The 22,780-nt window shown below is 50.4% G+C and overlaps 3 protein-coding genes and 1 long non-coding RNA gene across 6 annotated transcripts; 2 read left to right on the top strand and 2 right to left on the bottom strand.

Annotated features, from left to right (window-relative positions):
• Positions 1 to 1,789: 1,789 nt before the first annotated feature.
• RPL27 (ribosomal protein L27) lies at positions 1,790 to 4,273 on the top strand. 2 transcript variants are annotated; one of them, XM_081219553.1, is made up of 5 exons: positions 1,790 to 1,875; positions 2,095 to 2,177; positions 3,149 to 3,318; positions 3,942 to 4,052; positions 4,163 to 4,273. In XM_081219553.1, exons 2-5 carry the CDS (start codon positions 2,097 to 2,099, stop codon positions 4,209 to 4,211), a joined length of 411 nt encoding a protein of 136 aa, XP_081075679.1. In that variant the 5' UTR covers positions 1,790 to 1,875; positions 2,095 to 2,096; the 3' UTR covers positions 4,212 to 4,273. The 2 variants fall into 2 exon arrangements, with proteins under 2 accessions (XP_081075679.1, XP_081075680.1); XM_081219554.1 differs by having other exon boundaries at positions 1,795 to 1,854.
• Positions 4,274 to 6,054: 1,781 nt separating this feature from the next.
• Positions 6,055 to 15,691, top strand: IFI35 (interferon induced protein 35). Of its 2 annotated transcripts, none has more exons than XM_081220495.1 (7): positions 6,055 to 6,236; positions 13,833 to 13,922; positions 14,287 to 14,434; positions 14,505 to 14,611; positions 14,713 to 14,899; positions 14,995 to 15,101; positions 15,340 to 15,691. In XM_081220495.1, exons 1-7 carry the CDS (start codon positions 6,231 to 6,233, stop codon positions 15,529 to 15,531), a joined length of 837 nt encoding a protein of 278 aa, XP_081076621.1. In that variant the 5' UTR covers positions 6,055 to 6,230; the 3' UTR covers positions 15,532 to 15,691. The 2 variants fall into 2 exon arrangements, with proteins under 2 accessions (XP_081076621.1, XP_081076622.1); XM_081220496.1 differs by lacking the exon at positions 6,055 to 6,236 and adding an exon at positions 6,453 to 7,033.
• LOC308607981 lies at positions 12,154 to 15,415 on the bottom strand. Its single transcript, XR_014014070.1, has 2 exons — positions 15,321 to 15,415; positions 12,154 to 13,032 (listed from the first exon to the last, which is right to left on the bottom strand). It is a non-coding gene; the product is annotated as an uncharacterized lncRNA (long non-coding RNA).
• A 151-nt stretch (positions 15,692 to 15,842) lies between the features above and the next one.
• VAT1 (vesicle amine transport 1) lies at positions 15,843 to 22,746 on the bottom strand. Its single transcript, XM_081220494.1, has 6 exons — positions 22,267 to 22,746; positions 19,089 to 19,296; positions 18,518 to 18,688; positions 18,324 to 18,413; positions 17,531 to 17,772; positions 15,843 to 17,374 (listed from the first exon to the last, which is right to left on the bottom strand). Exons 1-6 carry the CDS (start codon positions 22,672 to 22,674, stop codon positions 17,291 to 17,293), a joined length of 1,203 nt encoding a protein of 400 aa, XP_081076620.1. The 5' UTR covers positions 22,675 to 22,746; the 3' UTR covers positions 15,843 to 17,290.
• Positions 22,747 to 22,780: the final 34 nt, after the last annotated feature.

Raw genomic sequence — 22,780 nt, 5'->3', positions numbered from 1 at the left:
CAGAGAGCCAACGAAGGATTTCAGGCAGGTAAGTGGCGGACTTAAGAGTTGTGTTTAGAGAACTTTCTAAAAATAGGATCTATAGCTCATGGCTCCACACCAGACCTGAATTGGAATCTCTTCTGTTGGCAATGCATATTTAATAAGCATCCCAAGCAATTTTTGACCCACCCAAAGTTTTGAGGAGGGACTGGAGAAAACAAAGAACTGAAGCTGGATCAGTTAGGGAGCAGGTGTAAAAGGATAGAAAAGATTTAAAAGACATGAGGCAAAATTCACAGGATTTAGTTACTAATTTGATTTGGAGAGTTTTAGTATGTGATAAGGGTTCAAGGCAATGATAAGATTTCAGGGTTTGGTTTCTGTTTTCCAAGAGAGAAACAACAAAAGAGACAGAAGCAGATAAGGAGGCTGAAAGAAGACCATGGAGGTGGAAATGGACAGGGTCGTGTGGTGCAGTGGCAAGAGCGGCTTGGGAACGGGGGGGGGGAACCTTGATCTGCGCCACCGACTCCGTGACTTTGCTGCTCTAGAACTTTCCTCTTTGAGAGGACAGAGTAGACGATCTCTGAGTTCCTTTCCAACTCTACAATGTCATATTACAAATTAAAACAAAACTTTTTCATTAAATGTAGAAATATAAGTACATAATTAGGGTGATAAACTATTGGAATGAAATCCTGAGGGCTGCAGGGAAAATTGGTCCCTGGAGAGCCTGAAGAAGAGAAATGATGAAACCCTGATTGTTCCCACGTCTTGCCCAAGACCAATCCTATAGATTCGTCAGTGTTCAAATGAGCAAAAACTATACGATGGTTTCTCTTTCTCTTGAACTCGGAAGACACCTAAGGAACCATCTAAAAACACTCTTCCAGTAAGTGATGGGAAATAATTCAGTTTGAGAGCCAACTAGACCTGGGTTCAAACCCAGATTTGATGATCAGAGCCTTAGGCTCTCTAAATCTCAATTTCCTCATGTCTAAATGGGAGGAAAATACCCAAGATGCAGATTCCTGAGAATTAAATAGCAGTTGACTTACCTGAAGTGCCTAGCATCTTGCCTGGCACAGAGTGGGTACTCAATTTGGTGACTGGGTAAACAGTATGGGCTCAGGAGGACTGCTTGAATCTGAGTCCCCAGCTTGATCCACTAGCTGTGGATTTGGGGCAAATTACTTAACCTCCCCAAACCACAGTATCTTCAACTGCGGAATGGAGATAACATTACTTATCTCTTAGTGTTGTTATGAGGATCAAAAGAGATAATACACGTAAATAGATTAACTTGGCCTGACACAGGGTACACGGCTGCTAGTATCACCATAATCCTCCTTCATCTCCCTCCTTTATTCTGGTCGGAAATGTCTCTGACATCATTAGACTCTAAATGTTGAGGGCAAGTTCCCTTGTTTGATTGATCTTCGTCTCTTCCTTATGCGTAACTGTACACAGTTGGTACTAATAAAGGTCCTATTTTGTTTCTTACTGTTCCAAAGCAAAAAAAGTAAATTTCAAACTGTGCCTCCCCCACCCGCTAGCGCCAGAGAAAGGAACTACAACCAAGCGGGCAGAGGAGCAGCTGTGTCCACGTAAAAGCCTTCCGGGGGAGGCAGAGCTCCTTTGCCCTTTCTACTGCTGGAGCTGCTCATAAAGTTTGATTTGAATAAAAAAGCTGCCAGGCCTTCCTTTCCCTTCAATAGCTTCTTCCGCCCTCAACACAGATTCTGAGCGCCACGCAAGAGGCGGGGAGAAGCCCGAGGGGGCGGGACAGGAAGTGAGGTCACCCTCCCCGGGGTGAAAGGTAAGCGGAAGTGCTCTTTCTTCCTCTGCTGTGGGCCGGAGAGGTTGCTGCCGGTGAGTAGCGGCTGGGGCGAGGTATTACAATCCGCAGCCATCCGCGGCCTGGGGGTCGAGTTGCGGGGTGGTGCCGGGTGCTTTTCATTCCTCGGTCTCTGACGGCTTCGTAGCGGATCCTGTCTTGCGAGCAGGACCTGCGGGCGGCCTGAGCCGAGACGGCAGTGAGCGCCGCTGAAGTTTCGGGCCCACAGCCTGAGCTGGCGGGTTTCTGAGCGGCCCCTTCTCTTTCCTCTGCAGACATGGGCAAGTTCATGAAACCCGGGAAGGTGGTGCTGGTCCTGGCCGGTCGCTACTCCGGACGCAAAGCGGTCATCGTAAAGGTACCAACCTCGCGAACCTGTGCCTCTTTGTATCCCGTGAATGGGGCGGGCGGGCCACTTGGAATTCAAGACCTAGTTTGGGGGCATTACTCACTGAGCATTGCGAGTGGTGGTGGTGGTGGGGGGGTGAATGCATGAGAGCTTTTGAGAGAGAAAGACGCAAAATAACAAATGGGAGTTGAATTGGACAGCTAACACCCAACGCGTTCTCTGTCAAGGAGGTTTTAAATAATACTAATGGCTGACGTTTATTGAACGCTTGCTTGGTGCCTGGCACTGCCTCATAGGTGTCGTCATGTGCAATCTTTGCGGTAACCATAAGGTTGCTTTCTACTGCGAAGGTTTAGAGATGTTAAGTTTCACCTGAGGTCCATCAGGTAGTAAGTGCTGCAGCTGGGACTCCGTAAAAAGAGGAGAAATTGTTTCTAGTTAAAATGGTCACTTAGCATAATCTAGCCGTTCACCGTTTGCCTTTTACCTACGTCTTTAGCCTTTTATGAGATTTTCCTAAGCTCTGGCCACATACACCACTGCTGTTGACTGTTGGGGACACCGGGGCACCCTTGGTTCCCTTTCCTCCGTCTACCTGAGGCTGGTTTTGGAGTTAGGCAGCCAGGTTTGGAATCCTGCCTGTAACCCTTCCTAGCAGTGCAATCCTGGAGGAAATTAAGAGACGTAAAGTCCTGAGAACTAGTGCTTGGCCTATAGCAATCACGTCATAATTGTTCACTGTTGTTACATTTTAAATCTCTTACCTCCCAGGAACCCTTCCAGATTTTTCCTGGTGGGAAGGATACCACCCTTTTCCCTGTTACTCTTTGGGCATCTAACATAGCACTTAGAATGTCTGCTTTGTGTGGTTTTTATAATAGTGGGTCTCAGAGGCCTCGGGGTTGAGGGTGTTCTTTCTATACACGCCCTGCATCTCGCAAAGGGGCCTAAATAGCAATAACATGTAATTGCTCATTCAGAACATTGATGATGGCACCTCAGACCGACCCTACAGCCACGCTCTGGTGGCTGGAATTGATCGCTATCCCCGCAAAGTGACAGCTGCCATGGGCAAGAAGAAAATTGCCAAGAGGTCAAAGATCAAGTCTTTCGTGAAAGTTTATAATTATAATCACCTCATGCCTACAAGGTGAGCATTTCAAGAATGGGAATGAAAGTGACTTTTTCTAACTTTTCCCACTCTCTGCCCTGCCGAATAAGGAGACAACCTTGCAGCCACTCCAGTGGAAGAGACATCATCTTCAGTTTGTCATTTGGCCGTGGTTTCCAGTGTTGCGTCTTTAATCCATGTTGGAAGTGTTCACTTTCCTGTCGTTTTCTGTTGATTTCCCTGACTTGGCAAAGCCGGATTGAAAAAACGTCTTCCAGACTTGCTCTTGATATGTCTCTCTCCTCACCTGAAAATTCTTTGAAGTGTTGAGTAAAGGTGGTTCCATTTGTTTCCAGCCACAGTAAACACAGGCATAGAATCTGGCCTGCCTTCTTCCACTCTCAAGGATAATAGTTATTACAGGGTAGGGTACTTGTGGGAAACTGAGAATGAATTGTGAAGTTTTTCAGTGGCTTGAATCTATGTAAATGAGTTTGTTAAAACTGGGCGTTTCCAAAGAATATCATCAGGACTTCAGCACAGTTTTGATGATAGCTCCTATGGAGTCAGACCTTAACATGCCAGTGTCCCAGGAGTGGGGCGGAGGGGTGAAGGCCCTGGCAGCACGTGGGCTGCTCCTACCTTCCTGCCATTGTCCCCAGGTACTCTGTGGATATCCCCTTGGACAAAACTGTTGTCAACAAGGATGTCTTCAGAGACCCTGCTCTCAAACGCAAGGCCCGACGAGAGGCCAAGGTCAAGTTTGAGGAGAGGTAAGTAGGCTTTGGTAGTGAATGCTGGAGTATGGTTTCACTGTTCTCCATGAAGACAGTTTTGTCTTCTGTGACTCTTCCCCTCATTGGTGTCCTTTTCTTCCCTCTAGATACAAGACCGGCAAGAACAAATGGTTCTTTCAGAAGCTGCGGTTTTAGGTCTGTCTTGTTTCAGTCAGTCATTAAAAATACAAAAATACAAAAAAAAAAAAAATCCATGTGTCTGCCTTCTTGTTATTAGACTGGGAAAGAGCATTCACACGATGAGAGACACTGGGTGGTGGATGAGGGACTGTGGGAAAATATAAAACAAAAGGTCAGTCTGCCTTTGTGAGACATGGGCTACTTCTGTCCATCGCCTCATAATCCTTTCATGGTCTAGCTCAAATGGGTAAAATGTGATATTGAACGGTTTCCCCAAAAGACCTACTCTGGACATTTTTAGGTGTGGAATTGTTTAAGCATCCCTGGCTTCAACCCATTACATATCTAGAGAACTGTTCTCTCCCCACCCACCCACCCCCGCCATGTTGTGACAACCAAAGGCCCCTCTGAGTGGACACCATCTACTTTGGATTAAGAGTCACTAACTTGAGGTGGTTTGTTAAACCAGAGTGCCAGATTTGGTAGGTCAGGATTCAGCATCTTGTCAAGTGATGTTGGTGCTGCTTGGACGAGGACCACACTGGAGAACTGCTCTAGATGGGGACGGTCACCAACAATGAAGGCCTGAGCCATAGAGCAGCCATTCCTAGTGGGACCAAGGAGAGGTCCCCAAATGGTCTGGCTAGCAGAGACAGGCAAGAAAGGGTGTGATTCAAGAGGTTTGGGCTCTGGATTGTCACCACTGTGTTACAGGAAAGGCATTTGGCCCTTCTATAGCATTTTACCTCTCATTAGATACTTAACTGTGACTGGCGTTACCGATGAAATAGGTTCTCCAGCCAAGCTGGTACTAAGTCACTAAATGGAACTAGGATTCAAATGGCCCTATTTGCCAAGCTTCACACTTGGCACGCTTTCAGCTGGGGTGAGGGGTGGGGGCTTGAGAAAGGGGCTCAGTAAGTTACTCTGAGTGGGAAGCCCTGGCCTAGGTGAAAATAGAAAACTTCTATCCTGCACTGTTTTATGTATATTCATTGGACTCATCTCACCCTTAAGTGTTTTTTGGGTTTTTTTTTTTTTGGCTGCATTGGGTCTTCGTTGCAGTGCGTGGGCTTCTCATCGCGGTGACTTCTCTTTGCGGAGCACAGGCTCTAGAGCACAGGCTCAGTAGTTGTGGCGCAGGGGCCTAGTCCCTCCACGGTATGTGGGATCTTCTTGGACCAGGGCTCGGACCTGTGTCCCCTGCGTTGGCAGGCGGATTCTTAACCACTGCGCCACCAGGGAAGCCCCTCACCCTTAAGTGTTCAGTGTTCGATGTCTCCAGTAAGTAGCTTGCGTACTCACAGTCACAAATGGAACTATATTTAAACCCTTCTTTAACTAAAAATTCAAGTTCAAATACTGTTCCAACCAGGTTTGGATACATGCATCACTTCCTAGCAATGTGACTTTGGGCAGGTTTCTACACTTCTGTGCCTCACGAGTTTAGAATCTCATCGGGAAAATGGAACCAACTTCAAGGGGTTGTTTTGAAGGTTGAGTTAATTCATGGAAAGCAGAATTGGTACTGGGCACATAACAGCTCTCAAGCTGGCTATTGCTACAGCTTTGTCAACTTGATGGGGCTTTATCTGTCATGGTTGCATTTCTCATTCAGTTATCAACATCTGCACGTTCTGGGCGACATTCTAAGCTCTTGGGAAATAGCCATTAACAAAGCAGACAAAATTGAACCAATAGGCCTGTGCTGGGTTTGCTATGTTGGGAATGAATGGCTGATTGGGGCCAGCGTTCAGTTTGTAGTTGCTTGCAGGGTAACTTCCCCTGAGGCCTCACAGCTGGGGGAAGTTCGAAGACCAGGAAGCCACCCAGGGGTGGAGTACGGAAGGGCAGGGACTTTACTGAAATGAAAGTGAAAGCAAAGAGGCTGCATAAGAACCGTAAGAAGTGTCTTTCAGGCTCTGCTGGGGAGACCAAAACTCCTCAAAGTGCAAGCAAGACTTGAGTCGCATTGGACCCTGCCACTTTGTGCCAGCTCTGAAGCCTCAGCCCTTGCTAACTGGACCTTAGACCATGATGGTGAGAGGAGGGTCTTGGGGGTGGGGAGAATCCAAGAGGAATGCTCCTCTTGGCCAGGAATCTACAGGTATCCCAGGGCCTGGCAGGCAACCCTCTCCCTACCCATCTCTTAGACCTGCTACAGGTGTGGGGAGAGACGGCCGGGATGACCTCTCTGCTAGGGAGCTGGTCCCCTAATCCATTGCCTCAGACACAGTTCTATAACCTGTATCTCGGGATCATGAATTCCTTGTGTGGATGTGCATTTTTCTGGAGAAAGAATCCATCGTTTTCATTAGATACTCAAAGGGTTCTGTGACCCCCAAAAGTTTAAGAATTGCTCACACCTTTATCTCCTGAGATCTTCCTCAACAAGTTCCTCTCCTCCTTACATTTCCATCTAAACGTCACCTTGCCTTCTCTTCAGGGCGAGGGGAAGAAGTGTTACTCTTCTGAGACCTAACCTTCCCCCTGTCTGCTGTGGCCCCCCCTTTCCCGACCCCTGATCGCCCCTGCTCGTGCTAGACTAAGCCCTCTGCGGGCTGGTCCTTTGTCTCAGCCTGTTCACCCTTGATCCCCGGTGCCCAGCACAGTGCCTGGCATGCAGTAGGTGCTCAGTAAACAGCTGTTGAGTGAATGAATCTCATTTCCCTAGTTTCTTCAGTCTTTCTCCCTGATACTACCCCATCTGTTACAAATATATAGATCTCTTGCTTGGAAATTTTTCATTTGCCCCTCAAATGTTGAAGGAAGACACAGGCTCTAGAGGCCAGCCTGCCTGGTTCCAAATCCTGGTTCCTCCAATTGTGTGGCCCGGAGTAAGTTATTAGCCTCTCTAAAGTTTACAATCTAAGCCCCATTTCCTTATCTATTTGGTGGGAATGATAGTAACACTTCCACACAAGAATACCTCCCTGCCAGAATTAAACTAAACAATCCCTAAAATACACAGTAAAAACTGAGCACGCTGCTTGGCACCTACTGAGTGCTCAGTACATGTTCATTATTGTTAATATTGCCAACCTCTTCATATCCCCAGTTCAGCCACCCCTCACTCCTCCCACTCTGCTAAAAGTGCTCTCTTAAAGGGCCTTTACATATTAGAAAAGAAAGAAGGAAGGTGGGTTCAGGAAACTGTATTTTTTAAAAATCCCCCTAAAGTCATTATTGAGAGACAGAGTCTTAATGACATTGTGATGTCTATCTTCCCAGAATTTTTATGCATTAATAAATATCCTCATGAATTAAAACATTTTAAATCAACAGAATAGGGAATGTATTTATAGGCAGCTTTATATTTTGCTTTTTTTTGCTTATTGTGAGCACTTTTTCATGCTAAATGTTCTTTATTACTGTCTTTTAATTGCTAAATATTTTATACTTAGCTGTTTCTTGTTGGACATGTAGATTTCTTTTTTTTTCCATTGTAATCAAGGCTACAGTGATCATCCTTGTGCATGAACTGACCATCTCCTATGATAAGCAGGACTGTTTTTTTGTTGCTCAATCTCAGCGGTCATTCTCATGCCTCCTGGCACAAGGCTTGTTCGCAGCACTGGGCACAGCTGCGGGCTCCTCTGCCTTAACCGTGGTGTTCTTCATGCCTGCTCCCCCTCAGGTTTCACCAGCCCCTCCTCTGCATTCTCCTCGGCTGGTGCTTCCTTGTTCCCCTGATCTCTTAGTGTTGGTTGCCCCAGAAATCAGCCCTTGGACCTCTACATGTTGATCTCATTTAATTTTGTGACTTTAAATATCTCTGCTTGGATAATTTTCAAATTTATACTCATGGCCTGGACCCCTTCCCTGGATGCCACATCATAGAGGCAACCACCACTCTACGTCTCTACTGGGATGTCAGGTAAGCACTTCATCCCTAATATGTTCAAAGTAAACCCCAATCTCTTCCATCCAACGTATTTCCCATCTCGGCAAATGGCTCTCCTTCCCCTCAGTTGCTCAAGCCTAACATCTTAGTGTCATCACACTCGTCTCTTTTCTTCCACAGCCTACTTCCAATCCATCAGCAACTTGAATCAATCTAAACTTTGTGTGTGTGTGTGTGTGGCACGCTTGCGCGGCTTGCTGGATCCTAGTTCCCCAACCAGGGATTGAACCTGTGCCCCCTGGAGTGGAAGTGTGGAGTCCTAACCACTGGACCGCCAGGGAATTCCCTCCATCAGTCTAAACTCTTGACCGCGCCTCACCCCCTCCACTGCTGCCACCTGATCCAGGCCGTCAGCATTGCTCACCTGGACACTGTCATGGCCTCCTAAGTGGTCTCCCTGTTAGTGCCCTTTCCCCACATCAGTCTGTTCACACAACGGCCAAGTTACCCTGTTGGCATTTCAGCCTGCCTGCAGCCTCCCACCTCACTATGTGAAAGGCCCTTCATGGCCCCCCTCTGTTGTCTCTGTGACTTTATCTCCCACCACTCCCCCCTCACTCACTCTGCTCCAGCCACGTTGGTCTCCTGGATGTTCCTCAAATACATACAACACACTCCCACCTCAGGGCCTTTGCACTTGCCGCCCCCTCTGCATAGAACTTTCCCGCACGTATACACACGGCTGACTCCTTTATCTCCTGCAAGGATAGGATCAAATATCTCAACGAGGCCTACTCTGATCACCCCAGTTAAAACTGTACTCCAACATTCTCTGTACTCCCTTCTCTGTTTTTGTCCATAACACTTATCACTAACATACTGCAGATTTTACTTATTTATTGTGTTTATTATCTGGCTCATCCCCTAAAATGTAAACCCCACAGGGAAGTCCTGTCTGTTTGGTTCACTACTGTATCCCCAGAGCCTAGCACAGGGCCCGACACATGGTAGATGCCTGGTAGCTGATCGTTGCATGAGTGAATAAGGAAGCAAATGAGGGAGGGGACTTCCTGTAGCCCTCCTTTTCTTTTGCCTCCGTTTCATCACTCCTCTTCCTTTGTGTCTATGATGCTACCTAATCCTGGCCCTGGCCCTGCCCAGGCCTTCTTTTTCTTTTCTTTTTTAACATGTATTTATTTATTTTGGGTGCACCGGGTCTTAGTTGCGGCACATGGGATGTTCGTTGCGGCATGTGGACTCTTAACTGTGGCACGTGAACTCTTAGTTGCGGCATGCATGTGGGATCTAGTTCCCCGACCAGGGATCGAAACCAGGCCCCCTGCATTGGGAACACGGAGTCTTACCCACTGGACCACCAGGGAAGTCCCCATGCCTTCTTTTTCTTCTCTGCATTCCTTTATCTTTCCTGACCCCTGACTAGGTATCTTCAAAGATCACATTTTTAAGGGCTCTGTCCCTGAATGAGTTCTTCCATCCTCTTGGCTTCTACCATTACCACATACTGTTCTAACCCAGAGTCCGATCCACCAAGTCCTGTCCCTGACACTCTGTGTCTTCAACAGCCTTGGGTTTGACTTACTTTGGCCCATTAGGGCCAAAGTTTTTTTGTTTGTTTGGTTTTGTTTTTTTGTGGGTTTTTTTTTTTTTTTTTTGGCCACACCACGTGGCCTCCAGGATCTCAGTTCCCCGACCACGGATTGAACCCAGGCCACAGCAGTGAAAGCCTGGAATCCTAACCACCAGGCCATCGGGGAACTCCCACCATTAGTTAACCTTGATGAACTCAGGTTCCTCAACTATCAAATGAGGATTATTAAAATACAAAACATTTAACATAGCACTCATCATATGCCGGGAACTACTTTTCCAAATAAAATTATACATAGGTAGAAATTGCTATTCCCACTTTACAGATGAAGAAACCAAGGCACAGAGAGTTAAATAACTTGCCCATTGTCTTGGCAGTAAGAGGAGCTGAATATAAGCCCCAGAGCTTTGGCCCCAGAACTTGTGCTCTTAACTGCTATATCACACTGCCTCTCAGTACTGCTATGATGAACACAGGTAGCATGAGATTTTATCTTAGGGGTGGTTAGGTTCTAAACTTGGCAAGTAAGGCAGAAGAATGCATATAGTCAAATGAACCTCAAATCATTAACTCACCCCTAAGTGTCCAGAATTTACAGTCTCTCAATGAGCTCAGTGTAAAACAGATCCCTTTTTTTTTTTTTCAGTTGAGTACCAGATGGATACTGGCTTGCATTTAGAGACCAAGTTATCATGTTCGTTAAGTAAATAAATAGCATGTATAGTTGAATTCAAGTAAGTGAGTACAATCAGCCTGTGTTGTCCTTAAGAAGTCTGTGATAGAGAAGTTACAGTTGGGAGTTGGAGACAGGAGGCAGTTTTGTGATACTTAAATGGGATGGAGTCCAGCTGTGCCGGGCACTTAGCAGGTCCCCAGTAACTACTGGCTCTCTTCCCTTGCCTGCTGGGTCAATGACATTATACCAAATCCTTGGACACCCAAGTCTGCAACCTCAGTGTTGCATCGTCTCTCCAGTCTGTCCCCTCTGTCGCTTTAATACAGCATCTGGAGTCTGGCAGCTTTTCCTCGTGAGATGTACTCATCTGTGTGTGCTCCTTGTGCAAGTGCCAGAGGTTCAGGTCAGCTCCCGTCATGTCTGTGAGCATTAGAGCCGCAGATCTGGGCTTGTTGTCCTCAGTGCCTGCTGCTCCAGTTCATCCTGCCGTCACTGCCAGCTCTTTTTTTTTTTTTTTCTTTTTTTAAGTATCGTTGATTTACAATGTTATGTTAGTTTCAGGTGTACAGCAAAGTGATCCACTTATACATATATGTATTCTTTTTCAGATTCTTTTCTGTTATAGGTTATTGCAAGATATTGAATATAGCTCCCTGTGCTATATACAGTAGGTCCTTGTTTATCTATTTTCTACATAATAGTGTGCATCTGCTAATCCCAGACTCCTAATTTATCCCTCCTTCACCCCTTTTCCCCTTTGGTAACCATAAGTTTGTTTCCTATGTCTGTGAGTCTGTTTTTGTTTTGTAAATTAATTTGTGTCATTTTTTTTAGATTTCACATATAAGTGATATCATATGGTATTTGTCTTTCTCGACTTACTTCATTTAGTATGGTACTCTCTAGGTCCATCCATGTTGCTGTAAAATGGCATTATTTCATTCTTTTTTATGGCTGAGTAATATTCCAGTGTGTGTGTGTGTGTGTGTGTGTGTGTGTGTGTCTGTCTGTCTGTCTGTGTGTGTACACACATATATATATATAACATCTTCTTTATTCATCTGTTGATGAACAGTTAACTTGCTTCCATGTGTTGGCTACCATAAATAGTGCTGCTATGAACATTGGGGTGCATGTGTCTTTTCAAATTAGGGTTTTCATCTTTTCCAGATATATGCCCAGGAGCAGGATTGCTGGATCATGTGGTAACTCTATTTTAATTTTTTTAAAGAGCCTCCATACTGTTTTCCATAGTGGCTGCACCAATTTACATTCCCACCAACAGTGTAGGAGGGTTCCCTTTTCTCCACACCCTCTCCAGACTTTTATTATTTATAGACAGAGGATGGCCATTCTGACCATTGTGAGGTGATACTTCATTGTAGTTTTCATTTGCATTTTTCTAATAATTAGCAATGTTGAGCATCTTTTCATGTGCCTGTTGGCCACCTGTATGTCTTCTTCAAAGAAATGTCTATTTAGGTCTTCTGTCCATTTTTTGATGACCGGATTGCGCTCTTTTCAACACTGTGTCCATCACCTCACTCCCCCTTTGAGAAATCTTCACCAGTTCCCCATTTTCCCACTGACAAACTCTCTGGCTTGAATTTTTTTTTTTGTTTGTTTGTTTGTTTTTCCTTGTATCCATTCACCAGTGGATGGACGTTTTTGAATGTTTTTTTTAAACTGTATTTATGAAGCTTTTAAAAATAAATTTACTTATTTACTTATTTAAAGCTATTTATTAATAGCATTGCCAATTACTAGATTTTCAAACAATATGTGTAATTAGGTCAAGATTTAAAGCAGAAGTAAAAAGAGGATGGACTAAAGACTGAATCCAACTTTTATTTTTCATATTTATTTAAAATCAAGCCATCTTTTTCAAATAAAAATCCAGATTTCTGGTTTCCCTTAGAAATGGGAAGTTATAGGATACTGAGACCACATTCCATGTGAAAAAACTTGGCTAGAGCCGAGAAGGGGTTGCCACTTTAGTTGGGACATGCTGTCTGCAGGATGTAAGAGTCCCCACCTCTCCGTATCACACTGCACCTGCTCCCCTGACTCATTGATGTCATGTAACTGACCCTGAAAGTCACTGATTATTTCTCACTACATTAACCGGCATTATTTGATCAAGCCCTAGTTTTCTTCTGCTTAAAATAGAGTGAACTCACACTGAATTATTCAACGCCCACTGTAATATGTTCCCGTTCTGTCATTTGTTCACTTCATTCATTCACTCACTTCATTCATTCATTCAACACGGGTTTACTGAATGCCTGTTTTGTGCCAGGGACTCTGCTGAACACTTGGGACACAGAGATGGCCAGGACAGAGTCCCGTCCTCCCCAGTGAGCTCACACTTCCCTGAGCTGACCTTATTTGTCAGGCTTCCAACCACAGGGTGAGCTCTCCATCCCACAAACAAAGGTGCATTTATTCCCATCCCTGGTGTCACTCCCCTGCCCATTTGTCAGCTCTCTCTGGATCTGCTCCAAATCACACCCGGCCTGAAAGGCTGCTTGGTACAGCAGAAAGGGTGGCAGTCATGGGACAAGCTGGGAGATGTGGGGTAAATTACTGCCCTGCTCTGAGTTTGATTTCTTCACTGTAAAGCATAGATTGAGTCCGTAGTCAGACTGCCTAGGGCCAAATGACTCCGGGTAAGTCACTTGACCTCTCTGAGCTACTGTTGCCTCATCTACAAAATAAGAAGAGGGTGTTTATTTCATAAGGTTGTTGCAAGACAGGAGTGGTATAATCCATATAAAGGGCTTAGCACATGTTAGCCGATAGTCTTATGACATCTTGCAACTGTAAGCCCCTACTACTCCTCGAGGCCTCCCTAGTGGTGTTAACCGCTTTGGGACGGTCCCTCCTCCAAATTCCTGCTGTCCTCCACCATCAGCCTCTCCTCCACCATCAGTCGTGTGATTGTGCACTGTCCTGAGTACCGTTTGTTTGTCTGTTTGAAATATTTATTTATTTATTTAGGCTGTGCTGGGTCTTCGTTGCAGCATGCGGGATCTTCGTTGCGGCATACGGGACTCTTAGTTGTGGCACGCATGAGGGATCTAGTTCCCCGACCGGGGATCGAACCCACACAGGCTGCTTTGGGAGCGCAGTCTTACCCACTGGACCACCAGGGAAGTCCCCTGAGTACCGTTTTATATAGGCCTAAGCGCTGGACCCTTTTCTTCTACTGCCTGTGTCGTGCCCAGTACCTCAGAGCAGGAGCTCAATCAGTGTTTGTTAAACTCTAGGTCTCCAGGAATGACCCAGCCGTGGCTGCTGCAAAGGCTCCTGCCTTTCAAGCAGCTGAGATGGGGGCAGCCAGGCTGGGCCAAGACAAGCCCAGGGCAGGGTGAAGGGGTTGGGTTGTTCTCGGGCTGAGCATCAACTCTGCTCCTGGAGTGTCCAGAATAGTGGCCCCCTTTCCCTGGCTCATTCATTCTCTGGAGAGGCAGGCGGATGTCTGGTTGTTCCCTTCTGCTCCAATAGGCCCTCCAAGCCCTTCAGGAGGAACAGGCCAAACTAAAGACCAGGCTACAGGAGCTGAAAAGGAAGCTCAGGGACAACCCCCAAGACAAGGTAAGCTGGGAGGGGGTGTGGCCTGGTAGAAAGAGCTGGGGAGGTCTTGGTTTCACTACTGGCTCTGCCATTTCCTTGCTGTGTGACCTCGAGTGTGTTACTTGAACTCTCTGAACCTGTCTGCTTCTCTGTAAAGTGGAGCTACCTACCTCACAGGCTTGTGTGAGGGCAAACTAAAATTTTGTATGTAAAGTGCCAGTACATGCTTGACCCACATTCATCCACTTAGTTACCCAGCTCTTCTTTCAGTATTCATCCCTGGCACTCAGCATCAGTGGCATGTAATTGGGGGTGCTTTCCTCCTGGGAGTGGGGCGCTCTCCCAACCCTGGAATCTGCATCAGCCTCTCCTCTCCCACCTCCAGGTCCCATTCCCAGTGCCTGAGGCCCCCCTGGTGTTCCGAGGAGACATTCAGCAGGGCAAGGAAACGGCCAAGTCTGTGGTTTCTAACGTGCGGATCTGTTACCCTCTGCCTGGAGGCTCTGCTCTGGTCACCTTTGATGACCCCAGTGGTGAGCTCCGGGAAACCTTGGGAGGGAGGCTGGGAGGCTTCCTAAGCACTGACCCTACTCCCCCACCCAGTGGCCAAGCAGGTGCTGCAGCAAACGGAGCACACGATCAATGTGGAAGCGTTCCGACTGCGGGTGCAGGTCCAGCCCTTGGAGCTGCCTATGCTGACCACCATCCAGGTGACAGAATGGCAGGGTCCTGGGGTCTGCACGGGGCCCCATGCACCTGGGCACAAGGGAGTGGGGTGTGCCTGGGATGACTCCCTCCTGCCTCCCCCTAGGTGTCCAGCCAGATGAATGAACAGAGAGTACTGGTCAGTGGGTTTCCTGCTGGGCTTAAGCTAAGTGAGGAGGAGCTGCTGGACAAGTTGGAGATCTTCTTTGGCAAGAGCAAGAACGGGGGTGGCGATGTGGAGACGCGGGAACTGCTGCAGGGCAGTGTCATGCTGGGCTTCGCTAAGGATACAGGTAAGGGGCTTGTCGTCGAGACGAGAGCAGAGGCACCAGGCCACGGGAGGGGGGAGCCCTTGATACTGAAGGTCCCCCGCTCCCTGTCCCTGCAGTGGCCCAGCACCTGTGCCAGATGGGCCAGTTCACAGTGCCACTGGGTAAGCAGCAGTTCCCTCTGAGAGTCTCTCCCTACATGAGTGGAAAGATCCAGAAGGCTGAGGTAAGTGGGAAGGTGGAAGGTGGGGACTGGACCCGCTAACCTGTCTGCCTGCCAGAAACTTGCCCAAGGAAGGACCACAGCCCCGAAACCCCACTGACCTACCCGCTGCCAACCTCTCCAGGCCTCCTGCCCCTCCCATACTCCCACGGTCGCCACCTGCCCCGACCTCTGCCCCCGACCCCCGATCCCCCAGCCCAACCTGCACGAGCCCTTGCCCACCTCCCGGCTCCTTTTCCAGGTCAGGTCCCTGCCAGTGCCCCACTCGGTGCTGGTGCTCAACATTCCCGACGTCCTAGATGGCCCGGACCTACAAGACGTCCTGGAGATCCACTTCCAGAAGCCCACCCGTGGGGGCGGGGAGGTGGAAGCCGTGACAGTCATGCCCCTGGGACAGCAGGGCCTGGCGGTCTTCACTGCCAAGTTGGGCTAGGAGCCTGCCCTGCTCATCACCCCCGCCCCTCTGCCAAGGTCCTCAAACCAGGCTGGGGTTGGACGCATATACAGGAGAGAGAGGTCATGCTGGTCAACGGCAGGAGGGACTGTGAGTTGTGAAACGCTGCCCCGAGAACAGTAAAAGTGCCTGCATTGCATGATCTTCTTCCTCATTTCGTTTCAAGAAAGGAAACTCGATTAGGCCATGGGAGAAGGCTGGGGGGAGGGAGAAACCCTAGCCTTCCACTAGCAGCGCTGGCCTTCCACAAGCTCCCCTGCCCCTCCACTCTCAGAGGCAACATCCAGGACCCAGGGTTTGGCTTTTTATTGACACAAACACAAAGGCAGCTTCGGTAACGGTAACGGGGTGGGTACACAAAAGTGAAAATCGCACTTCACACATTTAGGCCTCGTTCAGATGATGAAGAGGCTGAGCCCCTCCCCCCACCTCCCAATGGCAGTGGCTTGGGCAATCACCCGCCCTCATTCCAGATCCAAGGGCAGAGGGACTTACACCCCTAGCCCCGGGAAGTCCCCACTTTGGTTCCCGTGGCCCAGGTCCTAAACCTCCGCTTTGACCCCCCTGTTCCATCTCCCCACCCATGTAAACAAAGTTTGGGGCTGAGTCTGAAAAGCTGCCTCCCTGCTCTGAGGAGACAGTGGGCCTCCGTGACTACATGGGGGACGTGCTTCGATGTTTACTTTGGTCCCAGAACAAGAGACAGATGGCATTGCCTCTCAGAGCTCTGGCTGGTAAGTGCCACACTTAGCTGCAAGGCTGAGAAAGCTTCCCCGCCTCTTTCGCCTCAACCACCATAGAGGAATGACAGCCCCAGAGACAGGACATGGCACAGGCCCCCGGAGGCTAGGGGCTGGCCCCCCAGACACCGGCACACACACAGATTTTTGGCAGTGCTATGGGACTGGGGAGCAGCGAAACCCCAGCTCCAGCAGAACAAGGAAGGCACTGGGGAGGACGCGGGGAGGAGGTGTGGGGCAGGGACCCCTACACACACGAACAAGCTTTCCATTGCTAAGGCACTGAGAACAACTCCAGAGAACTCAGTGAAGGGGAGGGGGCTCCGTGTCCCTCCCATAGCGTGGTGACCCAGGGCAGCAGGTCTGACTCCCGCCCCTGCTGGAAGAGGCACCCCTGCTGGAGAGTGGCAGAACCCCTGGAGGTGGGAGAAGCCGATTGTGCTCGAGAAATTGGGGACAAGAGGACGAGGCCTTACAACAAGGTGGGCGCTGGCTGGCCCGGGTTGAAGGGACACTAGGGCGACACAGGGACATTGCTGGATTCACACAGATTGGCCCCATATCCTGAGCTGGCATTTCGATTCTTTGGGGAGGTGTGGGGCGGGGGCAGGAGGGGAGACGAGGCGGAGGCGGAAGCACAGGGAACAGGACGGGAAGGGATTGGCTAACCTTGGCACAAAAGCAGCACAGCGAGGCCCGGGGAAAGGGTGGGGGCAGGAAGCGGCCGGCCTCCCTCTGACCCTCCCTGTCCCCTTGGCAGGGCCCAGACATCCAAGTGGTCACTTCCCAACCTCTTCAGAGGGCAGGAAGCGGGGAGGGGGAAGCCCTGACTAAAGAGAAAGAACAGGACAGGGGAGAGGACATCACCGCAGCGACCTTGGGGGGAAAGAGGGCAGCGCATTGTGATGGAGGATGAACCGCGAGGGTCTGGTGGCCAACAGCACGTGGCTTCCCAGCTTCTCTCTTCCCCGGGCCCTGAGGGTCTCCCAGCCCCCTGCCTAGTTCTCCTTCTCCGGCCCAGGCACCAGGAGGACTTTGCCCACGTTCCTCTTCTCCTGCATCTGCCTCATGGCATCCGCCACCTGGAGAGGAAGACAAGACTCTGCTCCCAGCGCCATTCGGCCCGTCCAGGGAGCCGGCCTAAAGGAGTCAGCCCTCCTCCTCCCGGGACTCCTCCCCTAGGGACCCCAGCCTTCACGGGTCCTACCAGGCCTTCCCTGCAGGGCCATCACACTCACCTTCTCGAAGGGCCACACGGAGTCGATGTGGGGTTTGATGTGGCCCTGGTTGTACAGAGCCACGAGGCGGGTCACCACACCGCTGACCAGCTCCACCTCGCCCTCCAGGTAGCCCAGGTGGAAGCCACACACGGCTCGGTTGGCCGGCAGCAGCTGCAGAGCTGTCACGCTGAACTGATTCCACCATGTGCGCGCCACGGCCATCAGGTTCCGCTTGGGGCCCGTTAGCAAGTTGGCCATTCCTGAGGGACGAGGAGACACAGCCTGTGAATCCAGGTGCCAGGCACATCCCTGTGTGTCTGGATCCAGGCTCATCTGCCCCCTGCGGGCCCCTTACAATTATCCATACCGGCACCCGGGAGTGGTAGGAGAACCTCCCACCTGCTGGCTACCTGGCCCAGATGGACTCTAGCTGACTCAAAGATTGCTCTAAGCTTTATGTATTTGTTTTTGGTGTGAAGTAGTTTTTAAAATGGAAATGCAACTTTCCCAAGAAGCCCAGGAGGTAGGACAGAGGAAGGCAGACTGGTTGATACTGCATCAGGAATAATCCCCAAACAAGAACACACAGAACAGAATTTGCTATGACTCATGAACGAGAGGGACAGCAGCTACACCCAGGAGGGAGCAATCCGAATGCAATATCCAGCACCATCCTAACCGTGATGCTTCCTACAGAGCACCGGAGTCTCTGTCCCTTCTGCATTCAAAAGCCCCGGGCCCCTATATCCTACCCCTCAGACCCCACCCTGCTTCCCCTAACTCCCCCTCCAGCCCCGGCCCACTAACTCACCGTAAGTGACTACTTTGCCCATGGGTTTGAGGAGGTTGTAGCCCTTGGCCGTATCTGACCCACCCAGAGGGTCCAGGACGATGTCCACTCCTGTCACAAAGTAGGGGGCCCAGGAACAGCATTAGGATCCACAGATCTGGAGACCCCCCTCCCTGTCCCATGCCATCCTACCCCTTCCCACTCCCTGACCCCACCTTTGGGAGAGATCTTCTTGATCTCTTCTACGTAGTCAGTCGTGTGGTAGTCGATGGGGTGTGTGACCCCGCTCTCCTTCAGCACCTCATGCTTGCTGGCTGAGGCCGTTCCGAACACCGTCACATTCTCTACTGTATGGCACAGCTGCACAGCAGCCATACCCACACCCCCTAAAGCAAGACACTTTCATAAGGAGGGGATGTAGAGTCGTCCAGCCACCACTCTCCATTCTCACCTCTCAAGGATCCAGCCCATCACCTTCATTTTGCCTGGGCTCATCTTGAGGCTTTCTCCCACCATCCCATGTCTAAGTTCCAAGATTGAGAATTGGGGGGAAGGTGGCTGGTAAGGAGGGGGTGCTGGGCAAGGGCACGTTGCTACGGATAGCACACCAGGCTGGACCTGGTGCCTGAATGTTACCACGGCAACAACACTGCAGAGGCCTCTGGGCACCATAGGCCGAGGCAGCTAGTGTTGCCATGACAACAGTCCAGACAAGCAGCAGGGAAGAGGCCTGGAAGGAGATCTGGGTGGGGTAAAGAAAGGGGATAAATGGAGGGTGCCTGTCACCTGCAGCCATGTGTACCAAGACGCTGTGGCCAGGCCGTAGGTTGCCAAAGTCAAAGAGGACCATGTAGGCTGTGATATAATTGACCAGCAACGCAGCGGCTTCTTCAAAGGTCATGGCCTCGGGCATTAGGAAGGTCTGGGCCGAAGGCACAGTCACCTCCTCCTGCCACATGCCTGACCGGATCAACACCATCACCCGGTCCCCTACCTTGAAGAATGGAAAAAGAAACTGAATCACTTTGCTGTACAGCAGAAACTAACACAACATTATAGATCAACTATATTTTAATTTAAAAGAAAAAAAAAAAGAATGGAAACAGAGCATCATTCATTCACTCGTTCATTCACCCCTGGTAATCTATGACCTCCTAACTATGCACAAGGCCCTCTTCCTGGCAATGAGGTAAAATAGCACAAGCAGCAGCAGTACTCGCGGTAAAATGGTTATAATAATAACAACAGTAAGAAGAATGTCATCAGTAACTGACAGTTATTGACTGCTTGCCAACGGCCAGGCCCTACTGTAAATGCTCTGCATAGACACACTCAGTCCTCACGTCAGCCCCCTGAGGAAGATACTATCCTTACCTCCGTTTTACAGATCTTACACTTTATTATTGTGTAAGATCCCTGAATGCAAGAAGCTTACAGTTAGGGCAGCATGAAATATTGGTGAAGAGACCACACTGCTTTGGTTTAAAAAAAAAAAAAAGGGCTCCACTGTTTACTGACACTATGACCTTGGGCAAATAAAAATTATCTAACCTTTTTGAGCCCCAGTTTTCCTATCTGTAAAACAGGGCAATTAATGAGGATTAAGTAGCAAAAAACCATTCAGTGGTTTTTAGCCTAATGTCTGACACATACTAAGAACTTCGTAGTGTTAGCTACTAATAAGGACAACAATGATGACAATATCAGAAGCAAGGAGGGGAGGTCACCAATCCATTAACTGAAGGAAGAGGGCCGTATGCTGTAAGGGCCATCCCGAAGCGCAGGTAAAGGTCTCTGAGCAGTTAGGGCTGTTACCTCAGGAGAAGGATCTGAGCCGCCACTGAGGGCTCAGAAAGAAGCTTCACCCAGAGACTGGGAGGAGGAGTGATGGCCAAGGAGAGCCACACAATCCCACCTACCAGGAAAAGGCATCCCCCTCCCCTTCCCCACACCCTCAGCCACCTGCACAAGAGCCTCCTTGCAGGAGGGAAAGGCAGCAAAGGAAACAGAACCTTCCCCTCCAGTTTAACAACTGGGGTCAAGGGGAGGACAGGGGAAAGGGGGCAGTCTCCAGAGGAAGGCCTCTCATGGTCCTCTGAAGAGCATGGAGAGGGAGGTGTGGGTGCTGTTCTAGGACAATCCGAGTCTGTCTTGGTCCCTGCCAGGAATGATGGGAATTATGTACATTAACGAGACTTGGGATCCATGGGGCAGGGGGATGGGACTCCCACACATATCCTTTTTCATGTCCACACTCCACTGAGGAGGAGTACTGAGGGCAGAGTAGGACCTTTCTCTGCAAGCACTGGCCTGAGATGAGGTCTGAGGAATGGAAGCATCCCACCCCAGGACTCAGGACTAGCGGACTCAGAAATAACCCAGGAGAGCTGGGGAAAGTGTAGTGGTCAGTCCAGGTGGTGGCCAGTCGCAGATTTGGCCCAGAACAAGGTCCACTTACCCAGGCTAATGCTCACCCCTCAGCCCATTACAGGGCAGGCCCATGACCCTTCCCCAGCCCAGATATCAGGAGGGAGGGGGGGCTCTCCCCTCCGAATCCAGCCTCTTACATCATATTCTTACCCTGGACAGGATATCCTGTATTTACGAAGCGGAAAGTGTGGGGAGAAGAGGTTAGGTGGTTGGCCTTCAGCAGTAACATGAACTATTACTCCCCCCACCAAAAAAAAAAAAAAAAAAAAAATTCTTCTTAGCACCTTCTTAGAGTAGGATTATTTAGAAGTCAGTGGAAAGGGTGGGGCCAGAGCTGATTCCACGGAGAAGCCCTTTAAGGAGGAAGGAGACGTATGCCTGTACAATAAATCCAAAAATTCCAGCTCTGAGCTCTGGGACCCGCAGGTCTGGCAAGAAGAAAGTCTGCATTTGATGAGTCTCTCTTGCAGGGGCCAGATTTGAAGAGAAACCCCTAAACAAATGACGTGCAAAGGCCTCACCCCAAATCTCTCAAAAAGTTGGCCATTTGAAACTCTCCGGTGCCTGGGGCTGTCGCCAAGATTAATGATAAACAAAAAGGAGTCACAGACCGGCAGAGCTGGGCCAACCTGCTCACGGTGCCACACCCCCCTCCCCAGTCCAAATGGGCACCGGCCCGGTTTCTGAGTAGAGGGTCCTCTACGAGAAGACAGAGGTGGGTTCCGCCCAAAGTTCCCAAGGGCAGCCCGGGGTCGTGGTCCGCTGGCTGAGTCACCGGAGGAGGAGACAGTGCAGTCACGGGAGACAGAGAGCCCAAGACAAAGATCCAGACACCCAATCTCGCCCCCCACCCCACCCCACCCCGTCCCCACTCCCACCCCCACCCCAGCCCCCGATCAGACTGGCAGTATAAGGCCGGTGCGCGGGAGGAAGGGGTGGCAGACTCCCTCTCCTCCATGATGGGCGTGCCTGTCTCTAAGGCCCAGCTCTGGGAGGGGCCGCCTCACACCCCCACAGACCACGGGGCTGCATGTGACTAGGGCTCTGGCACGGCCCCGTGCCCCCACCCAACCCCAACTACATAGCTCTTCAGGCTCCCTCGCGGGAAAAAGGTACCGACCGTCACTCAGAGTCACAGACCACAATTACCCGCGGAGTGTTTAGTGGGCAGGGGTACAGGATAAGTTTCACGGGTGGTGGGAGGGGGCCGTAAAGGTCATTGTGCGCATGCGCAGAGGCTCCTTATTGTTTCCCCACCCACCCAGCACCAGCACCGTTTCGGGGCGGCGGCCACAATTAAAATGTTTGCGGAGGGGGCAATTACTTCATCTCAACTTCCCACCCCCAAATATAAATCCAGTTCTCCAGGAGCCTCAGAGCACAGGCTCCTTTCCTACGTCTTCCATGCCCGTCTACCCGGGTTCACGCCAGTTTCCCCCCGCTCTGCCACACCTATGGCGCCCGCCCACTCGTGCCCCACTGCCCCGTGGCCCGCGCAGCCTCTCCCTGCCCTGCCTTGCACTGGCCCGCTCACCTTGCGGTCGTTAACTCCCTCTCCCACAGCGATCACCACGCCCGCGCCCTCCATGCCTGGAGTGAGAGGCAGCGGCGGCAGCCGGTCGTACAGCCCCTGCCGGGCCATAAGGTCGGCGAAGTTGAGCCCGCAGGCCTTGACGCACAGCGTCAGCTGGCCGGTCCCGGGGGCCGGGGGAGCGGCCGGCCGGGTCTGCAACTTCACCTTGTCGTAGCCACCGAAGCCGGTGAGCACCAGGTAGCGCAGCGGCGGCGGCGAAGGGGCGACGGGCCCCTCGGAGGCCGCGGGTGGCTGGGCGTCGCCGGCTGCCTCCGCCTTCGGGAGCTGCGAAGAGGCATCTTCTCCAGCCCCTGCCTCGGCCGCCGCCACCACGGTGGCCGCCTCGGCTACCTCTCTCTCGGCGGACATGGCTGGGACGCTCGACGTGCGCGCACAGCTGGACCGAGAGTGCACCGCTGGGGAAGGCGGGGCGCGAGTCAGGACTTGCTAAGGCTGCGGGCTCGCAGCGGGCGGG

This window comes from Mesoplodon bidens, assembly GCF_964165515.1.
Source record: "Mesoplodon bidens genome assembly, chromosome: 19".
Lineage (NCBI taxonomy): Eukaryota > Metazoa > Chordata > Mammalia > Artiodactyla > Ziphiidae > Mesoplodon > Mesoplodon bidens.
The sequence above is the reverse complement of the archived record's forward strand: the minus strand, read 5'-3'. Positions and strand labels throughout refer to the sequence as shown.

Coding starts and splice junctions, on each gene's coding strand:
- IFI35 (XM_081220496.1), top strand. CDS start 6,956: ATGTTGAAGGAAGACACAGGCTCTAGAGGCCAGCCTGCCTGGTTCCAA. Junction 7,034..13,832: donor CTCCAATTGTGTGGCCCGGA/GTAAGTTATTAG, acceptor CTGCTCCAATAG/GCCCTCCAAGCCCTTCAGGA. Junction 13,923..14,286: donor GGGACAACCCCCAAGACAAG/GTAAGCTGGGAG, acceptor TCCCACCTCCAG/GTCCCATTCCCAGTGCCTGA.
- RPL27 (XM_081219553.1), top strand. CDS start 2,097: ATGGGCAAGTTCATGAAACCCGGGAAGGTGGTGCTGGTCCTGGCCGGT. Junction 2,178..3,148: donor GCAAAGCGGTCATCGTAAAG/GTACCAACCTCG, acceptor TTGCTCATTCAG/AACATTGATGATGGCACCTC. Junction 3,319..3,941: donor AATCACCTCATGCCTACAAG/GTGAGCATTTCA, acceptor CATTGTCCCCAG/GTACTCTGTGGATATCCCCT.
- VAT1 (XM_081220494.1), bottom strand. CDS start 22,674: ATGTCCGCCGAGAGAGAGGTAGCCGAGGCGGCCACCGTGGTGGCGGCG. Junction 19,297..22,266: donor AGGGAGTTAACGACCGCAAG/GTGAGCGGGCCA, acceptor CCATTCTTCAAG/GTAGGGGACCGGGTGATGGT. Junction 17,773..18,323: donor GGGCAAAGTAGTCACTTACG/GTGAGTTAGTGG, acceptor CTCGTCCCTCAG/GAATGGCCAACTTGCTAACG.